Genomic DNA, 17,475 nt, shown 5'->3' with positions numbered 1-17,475 from the left:
TCTCTCTCTCTCTCTCTCTCTCTCTCTCTCTCTTTCTTTCTTTCTCTCTCTCAGGTAAAGTCAGGATTCTTCCATGAGAGTGATGCCAAGGTGGTGGGAAAATCCATCCGGGACCGAGTAAATCTGATCAAAAAGTCACGGGAGCGTCGACAGCAGCAGCTTCTCCAGCAGCAGCAAGGCTTTGAAGAAAGAAGAGACTCCACTCTCACCTCCTGCACCTTATCTCATCCATCCTGCCCATCCTCACTGGGGCCAGGGGCAGCTGGACAGACAGGAGGCGGAGGGCATGAGTCTGAGGAGCCGCCTGAGGTTGACCAGCATGTCCGACAGCAACACATTTTCAGTGGGACAAACCTTAGTTTGCCAGGTAGAATATACACCTTCATGATGTACTTCATAGGCCAATAGTTTATTAAAGAGGTACGCAATGAGTTAATTTGTTTTTACATTCCTTCTCCTTTTAAAAATTGTCTTTAATTCAGAAGGTGAGAGCATTGGGTCTGCCAGCTGTGAATCCTATGCAAGTGGACAGAGTCAGGCGTACTCTCAGCAAGGGCAATCGTACACCCACTCCCAGACTGCTCTCCCCCCTATAGCATCTGTATGTCTAATCGTTGTTTTTTAATCACACCAGACTGATTAATAAAACCATTGTATTGATAAATCACATTGTTCATTAACTGTTCTTCTTGCATTACAGAGCACTGGCACATTGGTTCATCATCAAATGCTCCCAATTGGTGAGAGTGGAAGTGTTCCAAATGCGCCAATTGGTCATAGTTTTAGTATGTCCAGCATGTCCATAGGCCAAAGTGGAGGGGGATCTGTTGGTCAGACATTTCTTCAGCCCATTACCATGGTTACACAGGTATCACCAAGTCTCCATCAACAATATTTTCAGGTGAAAATGGTGATGACACTAATTAGTATTAAAATGAAAGCCATATTTACACGGTGGCTACAACATTTAACATTATTGTTTGATTGCATTAATGTAAGTAAAGCTACAGTTCCACTACTCTATCACATGTTGGGTTCTTTTACCTTAAATAACTATTTACCCAATCCTAAATCCTCCTCATAATCTTCTGCAATTGACCATTAGACTGTGTGCTGTACAGGGTTTTCCCCAGGAGATTTTTAGTGCAGATGGTAAGATGTAATGGTCTAATAGCCTTTCTAATTAAATATACTGTATAGCCTTGCCATGTGAAATAGGGCTTCTGCTCTTTTTACCTAAAGGTTAATGTTTTAATTCATTAAAGTGTATTGTATTGTGTTTATTTTTTATAAATGTAGCTGTGCGGTCTGTATTTCAGGTAAGGCAGCCCACCTCCACTTTAAAACACTGTGGAAAACCCTGTTGTATAAAATTAATTGTGTTGATAATTGATGCTCCTTGCCTGCGCTTATTCTTACCACATTTTTCCACTTTCTTTTTCCTCTTCTTTCAACACAAATCATCATTCTGTCATTATCACTGAGTAGTCACAAACCTTCCCATCAGATGCCACTCCCCATGGGTCATTGGCCCCCTCACAGTCATACATACCCCCTGTTTCACTACAAGCACCCATTAATGTTCGCACTACATCTATGTCAGTCAGGGATCCTGCTGGACTAGAGGGGAGCATTGTGCCCCTCGCTCAGGAGACCCAACCCCCTGCCATTTCCATGCAGCTCACTGACATCATTCCCCAGCCAGCACCCCAGCAAACACAGCCTGTCATGATCCCTCAGCAGACTATCGTCCAACAACAACAGATAGGGATGGATCGGCAGTCGCAGCAGCAAATGGAGGCCCAGGTCACTCAGCTCGAACAACCAGTTTGTGCCACTAAGCCACCAACGGAACATCATCCACAGAGTCTTTCAGCTATTGCTGTCCAGAAACATCAACATGAGCCTCAGCAGCAGATCTATGTACAGCAGCATGTTCATCCTGTCCACACAACTCCTCAGCAGCAAGTATTACCAACACAACCAGGTATGGAGCAGTGTGCTATGTCATTACCACAGCCAGGGGAGCAACCTCAGACTTACAAACAGCAACCAACAGGGGATCCTCATGAGCAGACCATGATACAACCACATCTGCAACAACAGGTTCAGCAAACTCTTTTACAACAGCAACAACTGATTGAACAACATCATACGTACGTCCAGCAACAGCTTGATCAGCACCAACAAAAAGCACTGCTTCAACAGCAGCAACAACAACAGGCCCAACTACAACAACATCAACTAGAGCAGCAGCAAGCACTTATGCACAAGCAATTGTTGGATCAACAACAGCAGCAAGCTCTTATTCAACAGCAACAAGAGCAGCAGCAACAGCAAGGTCTTGTACAACAACAACAACAGCAACAACAACAAGCCCTTTTACAACATCAGTTAGAGCAACAACAGCCTCCTTTACATCAACAGCAGCAGAGTCAGTTATATCAACAAATTGGAATGCAAAACGAACCAGAGAAGCTTCAGCAAAGTGGACAACACCATCAACAAATTGTATTGCAGCAGCAACCCCAGCAGACACAACAGCAAAAGGAACAATTGCAGCAGCAAGCCTTACTACGACAAATAGAACAACAACAGCAACAAGCACTGATACAACAGCATCTGCAACAGCAGGCTATTTTACAACACCATCAGCTACAGCAGAAAGCTCAGCTAAAGCAACAGCAACATGAGCAGCAACAAGTACAACTCAAACAGCAGATAGAGCAGCAGCAGCAAGCTCTGTTGCAACAACAGTTCGAGCAACAGCGTCAGCAACAATTCCTGTTACAACAACAACAAGCAGAGAGATTTCAGCAACAAGCTCTAATACAGCAACAAATTCAAGAGCAGCAGCAGCAAGGAGCCATCATTCAACTTCAGCAAACTGAGAAGCAAGAGGCTGTCCCTATTCCACAAAGTAACAGTGAGCAGCAGATTCAGCAGCAACCAACTGATATACAGCATGTGTGTACCCCAAAAGTAAACACCACTCAGTTCACACCTCATACCACTCTCACACAGCAGCAAGCGATGGAGCAAAAGCAGCAGACAGCATTGATCCAGCAGCAGCAAGCATTTGTTGCCCAGACGCAGCATCACAGCTCTGTGATGGAACCTATTATCCCGGTTGGCGCTCCACCCGGCAATGAGGTGATTCAGCACCAAACTCAAATTGTCTCACAGGCACAGGTCCCCATGGCCGTTCAGACTACACACATCCCTGTCCGGACACAGCAAGAACAAAGTGAGGCTCATCCCCAGAACCAGGTCCCAGTCCAAGCTGCTCAGGCTGTGATTGAGGCCCCAGGAACTCCTCCTGCGACTGTGATCCATGGACATCCCCACATCTTGCAGACCCAGCAAATTCCTTTGAAAACTAGTTACCCAGGACCTGCCACTCTTACACAGAGCCAGGTAACTGCTCAGCCATTAATTCAGACTCAGCCTCTGCACCTGACAGTTGGTCAGTCCCAGGCACAACATAGTCAAGGCCCAACTGTGGACATTCAGATGATGGGCCAACAAAGCCTAGCTACTGTCCAGCCTCCAGCTGCAATTAGCTCAATCCCAAGTCAGATCCAACATGAGACTCTTGTTCAGCAAAATGCACAAATGCCAGGGCTCATGCATCCCCAGCTCCAGCAACATACTCCAGGCCAGCCACCTTGTCAGATGTATGCTCAGACCACTGCTGGCCTTTTTCCCTCGCAGTATGTCCCTCAGCCTACCCACCAAGCCATGCCATCTGTACAACAGGATATAACTCATATTACACAACAGCAGCAGCAACAAGAGCCAGTACTGCAATATCAGCAGACTGTTCTGTCTCCTAGCTCTGCTGGAAGTGGTGAAACTACAACAGAAAGTCTCAGTTCTACAGTTGACTCTGCAAACTTTGTTGCCACTCCTCATCCTGTGCAGCAGACTGGGCCAGCCTATGTTCCAGGCCAAACAACACTACATCCAGTTCAGGCCCAGCAGAAGCCCCTAGGAGGCACTGCCGACCCTTCAGTTATTCAGTCTATCTCCCAGCCTCCTATGCCTCAATCTGCAGTGCAATACCAGCAACAGCTACAACTTTCTCAATCGCAGCAACCACTAGCTCCACCTTCTCTGCAGGCCCAGTTATCGGCACAGCCCATCCCAAGTCCTATCCAGCAACCACTTTCTATAAAGCAGGCTGTGATAGCCCTCAATGAGAGTCAGCGGCCCTCACAGTGCCCACCTGCTTCGCATCTGGTGATCCATCCTTCTGCAAAGATAGACCCCAGTAATGTTGCAGAGCCTCAGTCCCAGAACAGGACTCTGCCCCTCTATAGTCACCTAGTGGCAGGCGCCCCTCCGTCTCCGCAGCACCAAGCCAAGCAGATGCTGCCAGCTCACGCACAAACCAGCTTTCAGGTCCAAACACACTCCCAAATGCATACACAGACACAACCTCATTCTCATACTGAGACACAAACTGAGACACCTACTGCTGAACAGCCTGTTCAACCCCATGCTGTTTTTCCTGCACAACAAATGCCCCTCTGCCCTTCTCATACCTCATGTCCCCCAACATCACTACCATTTCTCCCAATCCTACCATCCCGTCATCCTGTTGCCCCTGTGCCAGAGCTGCCTACATCTCCGCCAGAGGCCCAGGTAACCTTACCAAGGCAGGCCGACTTTATACCCTCCTCCCCTCCGCCTGTCCCTACTCTACAATTGCTTGAATCTAATGCCCCCAAACTGCCCCAAGCCTCGCTGCCAGACTGTGACCTTTCCCTGCTGGGCATTGTTCAGGTACAGAAGAATGAACGTTTGCTTTATTAATTAAGAAATAATTTGACTTTGCTGACATACTGACAGAATGATTGAGAGTACTGCTATCTAACATTTAAAAACACTTTGACTTTGCCTTTTTGAATGAAACCAATTCATAAAACATCAGTATATTCATAGAACAATACACTTGTTATTAAATGTAAATCCATTGTTACATTATAGCTTTACTTGCATCTGACATTGTTAATGTTTTTTGGTGTAATTGTTTCTTTGTACCTGTTTACTCCTTTGTGTCTGTATTCATGTTGCTCTACAGGATGGTCCGTACCTGTCAAGTACAGAACATCATTCATTGTCAGGGTATGTCTGATATCATTACAGTCTGGCTCTGTTTACCAGTAATTGTTGTTGCATGTCCAAACATTCAGTATGTTCATCTATATATAAAAACTATATGAGTACTGATATTAGGGTATTTTAGCAGCTTAACAAGGCAAAACATGTAGATGTTAAGTGTAATTGTACTTCTCAAAGTGTTAACACATTGGGCCTCATGACAAAACATTTTTGTATGCTTATGTTAAACCTCTTATTTTTATCTGTGAGGCTTACGCAAACAAGTTCCAAGTCAGACTCACAAAACTGTCTTTACTGGAGAACCTTGTTGAAAGTCACTTATTCCAGCCTGATGAATGCCACCTGTTCATTAGGAGATGCATGTTTGTAAAATTTGTAAAGTTTGCCTAATCCTCTACCTATAATTGTCATATAAGGCTGCCGGTTTTATTCAAAAAAATAAAAATTTACCATATAAATGTAAATATAGTAAAAAGAAGTATTTCACACCACGGAGCTTCAAGTCCTGTAGTTGAAAGTCGGCAAACACATTTTGTAGTGTTAGTATAGTAGTTTTAGAGGACCCAAAACCAACCAATTAAAACATATTATGTAATAGTACAGCTCTCAGTGACGTGTTATCAGAGCAGCGCTTCACTTTAAATGAAATAAAGAGGGTTTATTGCTGAAATATGGCTAAAAAAATCATATAATTTAAAAAAGAATATCTTAGTAAATTGGCAAGCAAAGAGAATTATAATATGGTGAAGAGAATATTTAATTTGCATTAGGGTTATATATTTTATGCATTTTATTAATGTCTGTATACCTCCAAAATTCATGATTGCAGGTCAAATTAGTTTTTTTTGCCCTGTGGAGAAAGGCAGACCTGTACAGAACTCGCACGCCAGGTCTAGACCACTCTTGAAGTTTGTTCATACGTTGTAGAATATTGGTGAATGCCAGAAATTATCATTTGTCACAAAAGATTGAATCTGTTTGAGTGGATCAAACAAGTGGATCTTGCAAGAGGCCCATTGCTTGCCTGTATCGACCATATCCACATAGTGGTCAACGATCTCTTAGACCTTAGATTCATGTCTTTGTGTTGTTTTGTAAAATACTCAAATGTACAGCATATTGTTAGTGAATATATATGTATCACATATACACATTTTTAGACAGACAATGCAGTTACAGTATGTGGTCATTGTCTTGCTCTGGAACCTGTCATTTGCATCATGATGTGTAACAACCCTACTGTCTTAAAATCCACAGGTCTGTTCCAGCTAATGGAGAAGAAACTCTTCAGCTCTTGGCCAATGAGAAGTTTGAGAAGTTAAAGACTCAGAGACGAGCTTCCTGCCAGAGGCCTGAGAAAGTTTCACATCAGTTTCAACTGAGTATGCTCCAGGTGAAACAACTGCAAAAAATAACCCCCTATATTGCTAAATTCATGTGTACCAATGTATGTTAATATCAAATGTTAATTTGTCTTCTCCTATTAGGTGTCAGGCAGTGGGGACAATATGGTGGAATGCCAGTTGGAAACCCATACCAACAAGATGGTGACATTTAAATTTGACATTGAAGGGGATGCACCAGAGGACATAGCAGATTACATGGTAGACTGCTCATGTATTTCCATTATATGCATTGCTTGTAGAAAGTAACCTATTAATGTCTTAATAATTACTGTTTGGTTGCATTTTGTTTATAGGTGGAGGAGGACTTTGTCCTTGATGTGGAGAAAGAGAAATTTGTTGAACAGCTTAGAGCCATAGTTAAGAAAGCTCATGAAATTCTTCAAACACATTCACAAGTATGTTGATTCTCATATTTCATCTATCACCTTATCTCCTCTCTTATTTTTTCTATTTTTGATTGGATAATGATGAATTTGAATTTTTATTTCTTTATTAGACTGGATCAACTGACCAGTTGCATGTGAGCACTCCCACTAGTTCTTCAAGTGAGTAATACATATATTGTTTCTAAGTCACCAAAACACAGAACTACATAATGAGAAAATGCTATACGTTCTATAGCTTTACTTATAATTAATATTAATAACATATCTTTATGATTTTCAGTAGACTCAGTGCCCCATTCCTCCCCAGTGGGACGCTGGCGCTTCTTTATCAACCAGACCATCCGCCATAGAGACTCTCTATCCGGTCAGGGAGCAGGCACGCCCCCGCCTACTACAGAGATGAGGATACCTCAGTCTGCAACAGTGAGAGGTGAGCTCTACCAATGTAAATTTTAATGCTGTGCCTTATTAATATAATTGACTTGGCAGCATTACAGAAACTAAACATGTGTTACTCTCTTCAGCTGTAGAAAGTGAAGGATCACAGAGTCTGGAGTCCTTAACTGGAGTGGCTTCTCCCCTCTGCCACACCCTTTCTGCCACCTCCGCATCAATCTCCACCCCCTCAGCCACCACTGCTCTAGCTCCTCACACAACTGCCTCTGAAAGCATCTCTGCACCAGCCTCCACTCTTGAAGCCTCTGCCCCTGTCACTGCTTCAAGTGGTCTTTATCTGCCAGTCCTCACTTCAGCTTCTGTTGACCAAATGTCCAGTGTTCCCTCATCCATAGCAATACCTGTTGTTGCTACCCTCCCCATCTTGTCTACTGCTCCTATTGTTGTGTCTTCCACACCCACCTCCATTCTCCATGATGTTCTCACTTCTCCTGGAAGCAGTGGTTGCTACAATGTTGGTCAAAGTATAGGGGATACAATGACTGCTCCAAGGTTAAATATGCCTGCATTGGACCAGTCTTTAACCTCTATTCATTGCCCTCCGGCTGCTGCAGTGACCTCTTCTGTGGTAAGCCAACTTGACCTGGAGCAGCAGACACTCACTCAGGTGGCCAAGCCAGCCCCACAACAGACACAACAACAGCCACAGCTACAGGCAATACAGCTTGAACAACAGGTACAGCAGATGCAGCAGACAACGCCACAGCAACATCAAGTGTACCAAGAAAAAATTCAGCTGCAACAGGAACAAGCACTGCAACAGTCTCTTCAGCAGTTACAACATCAGCAACTAATGCAGCAACAAATACCACTTCAACAACAGCTGACTGACGTGCAGGTTGTGCCTCTTTCGGGTCATACAGAGTTGTTACAACAGTCTGTGCCTCTCCAGCAATTTCTGCCTTCAATGCCTGTACAACAGACCCAACAACCCCTTCTTCAACAGCAAACACCACAGTATACCCCGCAGTTGCTGCAACAGCCTCAGTTACAACAGTTACCACAGCATGTTATGGCACCCCAAGCTGCTGCAGTGCCTCAGCAGCAGGCCCACAGTGATCACCAACAGTTAAACCTAAAACAGACAATACACTTACAGCAACAGCAGCTACAGCATCAGCAACCTCAGCTGTGTATGGGTGCTGTAGCTTTAAATCCAGATCAAAGCCAAATGCTGTCCCTGTCAAATAGTCAACAGTTTCTTCAACAACAGGCACAGCTAAATGTTAGCGCTGTACTGCAACAGCAGATTCCACAACAAACCCAAATCCCTGCTGAGCTGCCACAACAACATACACAGTCACAGAAACAGCTGCAACATACTGAGCAGCAGCAAGACGTGGTTAAAGCCATGGACACACCCAAAAAACAGCAGCAGTTTCTGCTGCAGAAGCAGTCTTCTTTACAGATGTCAGAGGTGTCCACAGGAGAGACAAGTTTCACAGAGGACACATGCAGCTACTCTACCCCTTTTCAACCTTCCTCTGACTCCTCTCTGCCGCCTCTCCAGCTAGGCATCGCTGAAGGCCCCGTACCCGCTCTCCCCCTCACAATGACACCATCCCCTGCTCAGCCTTCCTCTGTGGCCGAGTCAGACAGTGAAGGCCCCCCCAAAATTGAATTTGTAGACAACCGCATAAAGACATTGGATGAAAAGTTGAGGAACTTGTTGTATCAGGAGTACAGCAGCGGGGCAGGGCTGACAGGTGGAACATCTGGTCCTACATCAATTGCCTCCACATCAGCAGGAGGAGATGAGTCATCTGAACCACAGTCACTCCACCACTTGTCTTTCATCCCACCTGCCTCCTCCTCAGATACTTCCCCTCACTCCTCATCCTCCTCTTCCTCCTCCACCTCTTCCCGTTCCTCCTCAACCTCTCCTGACCCAGAGAGGGATGGCAGAGGAGAGAAAGCTTCCTCAGAAGTGCCCAGCTTTGTGGAGATGGGCCCGGTGGAACAACAGCCTGGCCCATCTCTCCCCTCCACCTCTGCCACGTCCACGTCCACCCCGCCTACCTCTCTCCTGCTTCCCAATGACGATGATTCTGCTGGTCCCCAGCGTCCACCTGTACCAGGAGAACCAACCATTGTTGTGAGTGAAAACCCCAAATTCTTCTTTCACTGTACTGAATTTACATTGTTTTACTGTTATTATATATTTCCGTGTATTGCTGTGTAAAGCTGTCTGTGATATTTGTTGTGATCAAATCTTTGAATGTCTCTCCTTTTTGAACGTCTCAACTACATGCAGCCACTCTTAATTGTCTTAACTGTCCTAGGCTGTACCCCCACATTCTGATACCAGTACCACTGGAGACGCATTGTGGCCCCCCAATCAGCACCCGATCCCCCTCCGGCATGGACAGCAGAAGCACAATGCAGGAGGTGGATATTTTGGCCTAAACCTGACATGTCCTAGTATCAGAAATCCTGTTAGCAAGAAATCCTGGACTCGCAAATTCAAAAACTGGGCGTGCAAACTGCGCCACTCCGCCAGCTTGTTCAAGAAGCCCAGAGTCCAGCAAGGTAGCGTCCTCTTAGGGAGCGAGAGAGAGAGCGAGAGAGAGAGAATGGGATGTTGGGGCATGGACTTAAATCTAATATCTAATACTAGTTTTAACATAGTAAAATAACGTTCTTAACCATCAGGAATTAATAACGAAATAATAATGTTAATATTAAAGGATGTTAATGTTTACAGCTAAATAATCCTGTTAGTCTCCATGTAATGTTAGTGTTGATATCACTACATACATTATTGTTGTGTTTTCTTTGTTTCTATTCTGAATTTCTTTTTACTTAATTTAATTTTTTTTGGCAATCTTTCCTTTTGCATGGGTTACTCACCCTGGGGCGAGAACAGATGAGAGTAGAGGGTGGAAGATTAGGAAGAGGTTGGCATCAGATGCCCATCCCAGGAAAGATGAGCTCTGGTGTAAAAGCCAGCTGTGGGGACAAGACATATCACTTCATCCCCCCCACACTTTTCTTTGCCCCAAGTCCAAAAGCCAGCAGCAACCATCACCTCCACCTACTGGCTCAGTGTAGACTGTATCATGACGTTATAACACAGATAAGATAGATGCTAAATTGCTAAACTGATATTATATATAATCAGTTCAGAATATGTGTACACTTTCTGTGTCAGCTCCTACAGAATAGAATTGCTCCATGAGACTCTACTATATACTGAAGTTGTAGTAGATGGATTTATGAAGATTACTGGCATTATTTGTATAAAATATTCAGATTATGATGAAAGTCATAACTTCTAGGATATATTGTGCATATTACCCAGGGTTTACAAGTTACTATCAGGGTCAGTTGTACATGGGTAGGCTTTACATACACGTCTGAGATTTATTACACTGTTAAAGTATTTCAGCCATCTTGCATGTGTTTGTGTTTATATGTTTAAGTGTAGCAGTACCTTAGATCCTTTGCTACAAGTTCACCTGCATGAGCATGTATGTTATGTTCTACACAAGTGACTAATAATGGATCGTTATCTGTAAGTAACAACTTTATCAGGCTGCATATTTATATGTTGGTCCTAAATTATGCAGTGTTTATCCATGTACTCACATTGCTAATGCAGTAATCCCAAATATCAAACAAACAGAACAATAACACTGTGGATCTGAGCACAGATCTCAAATGTGATATTGGGCTTTGTTGTCTGGTATGTTAGTGGGAATATGGTGAGAATGAAAGAGTGGATGTGTGGGTGGGTGGGGTATACTGTTGTAAACATTCATCTGCCATTTCACAATGTGTTTTTTGTTTAATTTGAATGACTTACAGTCATTTTGTTTTTATTGAAAAAACATTTACCCCCCTTTCCCACACACCCACATTTCTCATGAATTTTAACATCCATAACTTGCATTTATTCTTCAGTTTGCTGTTTATAATTTAGAAAACTATGACTGCCACAGACCTCAACACATGTTTACACATAGACATGCATGCAAGTGATGTAAATTACAAAGTTAATGATGTGTGACATTAATGGGTGTTTTATAACACTGGGCGTTTTTTTGTTTGTGCCCCACGTCTATCCGTGTGCATCTGTATTTATGTATCTCTGTCATTTAACATTTCACATTTAACTGTGTCTGTTGCTTTTTGTGTCATTTGTCACTTGTCATTTATGTGCTTTACACCTGTGTTCCTGTCTCTGAGTCATTGTCTCCCCTTTTTGTTTTTCATCCTTATCTCTTTATCAGATGGGTGTTCCAGCAGACAGGCACTTAGAGAGGAGAAGGAGGCGCCACCCCTAAATCCACCTCATTCCCGCAAAGGAAGATTTCATGTATGAGAAAAAGAACTGATTTTATCTTTGCCACTCAATAGTCTGAACTTTCATTGCAGTCTGAACAAGCAGCTAATGTTTCCTTCTTCCTCTGCCATCAGGTAACTCCAGTTCCCCAGTCCTCTCCCCTAAAGGTTGTGTCATCAGGCCATGGTAGCACTCACAGGAAAGTTGGACGCTTCTCCGTAACCCAGGCTGAGACTAAGAAACAGGACAGGCAGACTGACAGCTCCCCGGTGTCTCCTGATTTGGAGAGAGAAAGGAGGAGATCTCGTGCAAAGGAGGGAGAGAAAGATGAAAGTAAAAGGACCCCAGCAATGGCTCACCTGCCTCGGGGTCATGGGCACAGCCATTCACCTCTGGACAGCAGTGATGATGATGATGAAGATGAGTGTGAGCTAGAGGATGAAGATCTGAGAAAAGAACTACACAAGCTTAAAAAGAAGTAAGTCAGTGAGGGCGACTATTTAACTCCATTGTTTTAGAGTTTACCAGATGTATGGCTCTCCATTTATTACATTTTCTATTTCATGCCTCCATTTATTGTTGTTTCTTGCCAACATAACCTGTTTTTAGTCTTTGTGCCCTTTTTGTTTTGCTTTTTTTTTTCTTACCACCTTCTGCTCTCTGTTTTGTATCTCTTCGTCTACAGGCACATCAAAGAGGTGGTATCCCTTCAGTCTCAGCAGAACAGAGAGCTGCAGGAGCTGTACAGACAGCTTCGTTCCCTCAAAGACCAAAGGCAGAGTCTGCCTGCCTCCCTGTCTCGAACCCCTCCTCTTCCCATGGGACCTCCTGTACTCTCCCCTCGTAGGCCCAGGCCAGCCAAAATCAGGATCCGACCCCGGCCTCACTCTCACATGGATAACAATGGAGTTACACACTCTGGTACGCACTTTTATAAAAATCTTTCTTACTCACTTTTTTCTGTTGCTTGCTCTCTGTTTGACTGTTTTTTGTATCTCCCGTCTAGGGATTCAGCAGTCAAGTAGTTTATCAGGTGGTGAACAGAGATTGCCTCTATACTGTAACCCAGAACACTGCACTTCACTGCCTGCTAAAAGAGGTATGGTTTGTCATCAGTGTATCAAGACACACAGAATTTAATGACAATCAATGTTATGACACGTGCCCTCATTGTTCCACAGATCACAGTCCTCTAAGAAAAAGCACATTTACAGATGAACTGCACAAACTCGTAGATAATTGGACGAAGGAGACGGTGGGTCCCGCCCCGCCCAAGCCATCGCTGAATCAAATCAAGCAGATTCAGCAGGTGCAGGAGTTGGGAGGCTGGAGCCAGCCAACAGAGGTAGGACTACTCACTATAATATCTATCAGTGATTATTACCATATTAACCTTTAATAAATGGTCAGATGTTTATGTTTTATTATAAATGCTGTGGATACGGTTGTGTTTTTTGTTATCAAACAAATCACTGTCTCTTTCTCATAAAAGATGTTTCTGTCATAAAATATTATTAAAAGAAGCCAGACAACATTCAGTGTGAGGAGTAGCAAAATAGTTTGGGGCAGAATGGGCAGAAATATTCCTACTTACTTACATATGTTTTAGGTGCCAACAGTACCAAAGCATTATTTTTCTATAATATTCCCTTAGTTCTTAATACTATATTCCATACAGGTGGCTCCATCAGGTTGGTTTCCAGTGGCATCACTGAACCCCCAGGCAACCCCGACCCCTGCCAGCTTGCCTGTGGCAGCCCCTTCCCAATACCCAGGTGGAGGAAGCCTGTCCACCCTGCACTCTCCGGGACCACCACTGCAAACGCACATGGCTCAAGTGCCACCAATGCAGCAAAGTTTACACCTCCATCAGTCTCACCCCCTCCAGCAGATGACCTATCAGCAGTCCCCACTCTGCCAGCAGATACCACAGCCCCAGATGCAAACTGCCATACAGTCCCAGTCCCTACCACAGACACAACCCATCACCCAGCTGCCCCACTCACCACCTCAAAGCCAACCACTACTGCCTTCCCAAATGTCCACATCTTCAGTGTCCACAGCTGTGTCAATGCTGCCTGGCAGTGGCACCACTGCACCCACAGATAGCACTGCTACTACTGGGGGGACATTTTGCTCCTGTTCGTCACCCTCCTCAACCTCTTCCTCCTCTTGCTCTAATGTTGCTCTACCTTCCAGTGCCAAAATTCACCCAACACCCCCTACCTCTACTCTTCCTCTGGGACAGAAATGAAACCAAGGTGAAGTGTGAGGTCTATATGAAGGTGCAAGAGAAGGAAATACTAAGTGGAACAGGACGTAAAGCAGATCCACTTTGAGTGTTAGTTCTGTGTATGCATGAGATAGTTCCAATGAGTATTTGGATTCCAGTGTACTGCTGGATGAGATAGAGGGAATGTGAGAGATGATAAGATGAGAGATTCTAGTATGTACAGATGAGGGGTAATATGGAACACAGCAGTTGGGGTTCATGAATCATGGAATGTTTGGGTGTTGAGATGTATTAATTCCTTAATATATGAGTGTGGGTGAGTGTTTATGGATTATCTGAGTACATATCCCTTGTGTTCTTTTACACAATTAACATTCATGTTTTTGTTTTCAAACCTGCTTAGTTGGACCTGAACTCACGAAATATTTGACAATGTGTTTAATTTGTTAATGCTTGATACAGTGAAAGGACTATCAATTCTAAAAGTGCAATTAGTAATGGTCATCTAAATTGATCAGCATGTATTGTATGGATTTGTCAGTAATGCATAACATATTTTTATAAAAGCACATTGATGAAAACCAGATGCATAGAGGATCTTTTCATGATTGTTACATGATCTTTTAAAACTGTAGGCCTACAGCACAAGGCATTTCAATGGGCAATGAAAAAAATTAAACAACAGCTATTATACAGCAGAGTATGATAGAGTTACCTGGCTACCATCATTACCACAATGCAACTAAACACACTATTGCAGTGTTGAGCTACAGCATGTGCTTCATTTGTATTATTTTATGTTTAGCAGTTGTTACGTAAAACAGTCTGAATTACCATGAGTGATGTGATATAAATTCAGATGAGTTCATAATATGATGGTAAATTGAAATATGCCATCTAGGTTCAGTCGATACCTTGGTACAGTCAGCCCAAGACTGCATGACCTTATGACTATCTTGACTTGCCCTTGCTGTATATTCATGAACCTCACATTTACTATTTGCAGCCTACTGAGAAAATTCATCAGTCATGAGTAAATTTGCTTTCGGTATGAAATGCTTTAGCATTTAACATTTTTGTTTTCAGTTTGAGCTCCACATATCAAAGTATATCGCGGTGTCATGCTGAGGAGGACAATGGAAGAAAAAAACAAAAAACTGCCAATTAACGATGGACAGGGGAGATGGGTTATTCCCATATTGCCTTTTAAAAATGACTAGATTTTTTTGTGGTTGTGTGAGTGTAAATTTTGTTCTGTGACAAAGCTTTGTTATAGTCCCATGGTATTTTGCATATTGATATATTCTTTCATTCAAAGCGGCCTCTCAAATGTCACTGTACCCAACTGAAAATGTTTACTCTGCCTATGTTTTGGGCTTGTTTCCTCAAGAAAAAAAGTTAAAGTTAAAGTTTAGACCATATACCGGTACTTGATGTCCAACACAGTTGTCAGATCCTCACTTGCCTATTTGTCAACTTTGTTTGGCTTTAGACAAATTCCTTGTTTCAACTGTAAACTAGTTAGTTTTTGACCATAGGCTGTCAGTATGAATGCATCAGTCAGAAGCTGTACTGTGGGCCATTATTGTGCTTCATGTACACTGCACAAGGTTTACTCATGTGAAAATGTCCCCTTCTTTTATTTATCAACTATTCATTTGTAGATGCAAAGATACACAAAGTAATACATCTGCAGTGGCTATATTACTGTACATGTTATTGGGTTATCAGTGCACTCAGCCATACACATTTGACTATCAATGGTCAGGCGTTAATACACTTTTTGGCATCTAAGTATCCTGTAGTCAAAGCAGCATTTCTGTTTTACTAATGAAAGAGAGATTATGTGCCACTAAAAACTAAAAGATTGTACCAGTTCTTAGAGACTGCTACATGTGAGACAATCTATAAAACATGAATGGTTAGTGAGGAGTAGTGTGTGCTAAAGAGTATGGTTGTTCAGTAACTGCATAATCTAGAATAATATATAGAATAATTTGTTGCTCTTCAAGACAACCCACATTTTCACAGAGATGTAGTTCATTATTAGTGAAGGTGAGATACTGTGCTGTCATGTATAATACTAACATGTTGATTGCAAGCTACAGCTTAATGATCATGATACATGATGTGGAGCTGGCTTTGTCCTTGAAGTGGTACCAAAATGTTATCTAAAAGATAAAGATTATTTTTGTATTTGAATAGGGGTTGTACAAATTGTAAAATTGTTTTCTCATCATAAATCTGAGGTTATTTGAAAATAGAAAATACTGGTTTTCATTTGTGTTTGCATGGGACTCCCTTGCCTTGATATACCTCTCTAAGTCCTGACAGGCCAGAGGCATTTAGGATTATATTCAGAAAATGATTGGTCATTTTTGACATTATTATTTTATCATTTATTCTGTTTTGAACCATGCAACCTGGAAGATGCATAACATACTTACATAAAATGTCCTGCTGGGCTACATGTCAGATTTAAGTCATTTACAAAATAACGCAACACAAATCTGGGGAGTCTCAAAATGGCATGACTGAGAACCAATTATAAAAGGACATTTGAGCAGAGAAACCTAGAAAAATAAAGTAAATTGCTGGTGATTTAGCCTCTGTAAATTGTAACTAATTCAACTGTTGATTTTATTTATGTTTTGTAACTAATCAAAATAAATGATGTTAAACATCAAAGTATAACATTGTGTGGATTTTTTTACATGGGTACTCGTCACAAGACCAGTGTATTACTTTCAAAATCTAAAAACAATGGTAGTAGGTATGTATTAAGGGCAAATTGTGATTCATAGTTAAATAATTACAAATGCAAAATATATGTGGACCAATCCTTACTGATTTGTTAATACATAAAATAATTAAAAATTAGATTATTTTATTAAATTGATGAAAAGGTACAGTCAAAGGTGTGCAACCTTAGATCCATTAAATTACTAATTTATTTTCTCTCAGATGGATTTATTTTCCTAATGAATGTACAGGTGTAGTCTAATCTACCTTCAATAATCAAACAAAAGTGTAGCCATATGTTCCAATCTAACATTTGAATTAGATTAGATAATACTTTGTTCATCCCACAGTGGGGAAATTCCCTTATTACAGCAGCAGCAGTTTCCTACAGTAAAAAGAAAAAATAAACACAACCCCAAACAACAGACAAACAACAGATAATGAGCAAAAGTTATTGAATAAATGTAAAGTGGCATTAAATAAAAGTGCGGTTGCCATAGTACAAAAAAAATATTGCATTGTGAGTAAGTAAGTGACATTAAACTTAAATTGAATATGTAATTAAATAATATAGCAAAAGTAAGTAACCATAATATACATGAAAATGAACTGTGACTATAAATAATATTGAAAAAATAAGTACTTATGATGAAAAAATATAAATACAGATAACAAAGATATACAGAGAGTGTATGGGGTAATTGAAAAACAGGAACAGAAACTACAAGATTATCATGTAGTGCAGGTGTTGTTGAGTCTGACAGCGGCCGGGATGAACGATGTTGTGATGATGATGTGAAATATTGACATACGTAAAGCTGAGGGTTTATTGGGTGTGTG

The 17,475-nt window shown here is 42.0% G+C and overlaps 1 protein-coding gene across 12 annotated transcripts in view; it reads left to right on the top strand.

The window, feature by feature from the left end:
• Positions 1 to 15,290, top strand: part of wnk3 (WNK lysine deficient protein kinase 3) — a 43,371-nt gene extending 28,081 nt beyond the window's left edge. Inside the window, exons 8-25 of one of the 12 annotated variants that reach the window (XM_032522208.1) lie at positions 55 to 367; positions 486 to 601; positions 701 to 901; positions 1,489 to 4,788; positions 5,087 to 5,130; positions 6,385 to 6,520; positions 6,615 to 6,731; positions 6,827 to 6,928; positions 7,030 to 7,078; positions 7,200 to 7,361; positions 7,441 to 9,470; positions 9,658 to 9,904; positions 11,608 to 11,693; positions 11,795 to 12,138; positions 12,346 to 12,581; positions 12,667 to 12,759; positions 12,842 to 13,005; positions 13,339 to 15,290. In XM_032522208.1, the coding sequence (XP_032378099.1) occupies positions 55 to 367; positions 486 to 601; positions 701 to 901; positions 1,489 to 4,788; positions 5,087 to 5,130; positions 6,385 to 6,520; positions 6,615 to 6,731; positions 6,827 to 6,928; positions 7,030 to 7,078; positions 7,200 to 7,361; positions 7,441 to 9,470; positions 9,658 to 9,904; positions 11,608 to 11,693; positions 11,795 to 12,138; positions 12,346 to 12,581; positions 12,667 to 12,759; positions 12,842 to 13,005; positions 13,339 to 13,914 (8,316 nt within the window). In that variant the 3' untranslated portion in view covers positions 13,915 to 15,290. Of the gene's footprint in view, positions 1 to 54; positions 368 to 482; positions 602 to 700; positions 902 to 1,488; positions 4,789 to 5,086; positions 5,131 to 6,384; positions 6,521 to 6,614; positions 6,732 to 6,826; positions 6,929 to 7,029; positions 7,079 to 7,199; positions 7,362 to 7,440; positions 9,471 to 9,657; positions 9,905 to 11,607; positions 11,694 to 11,794; positions 12,139 to 12,345; positions 12,582 to 12,666; positions 12,760 to 12,841; positions 13,006 to 13,338 lie in introns of those variants that run through there. The other 11 variants (XM_032522214.1, XM_032522215.1, XM_032522212.1 and 8 more) reach the window with 11 other exon arrangements.
• The last annotated feature ends 2,185 nt before the right edge of the window (positions 15,291 to 17,475 follow it).

Source organism: Etheostoma spectabile, chromosome 7 (genome assembly GCF_008692095.1).
Source record: "Etheostoma spectabile isolate EspeVRDwgs_2016 chromosome 7, UIUC_Espe_1.0, whole genome shotgun sequence".
Lineage (NCBI taxonomy): Eukaryota > Metazoa > Chordata > Actinopteri > Perciformes > Percidae > Etheostoma > Etheostoma spectabile.
This window is presented reverse-complemented; position numbering and strand designations above follow the sequence as displayed.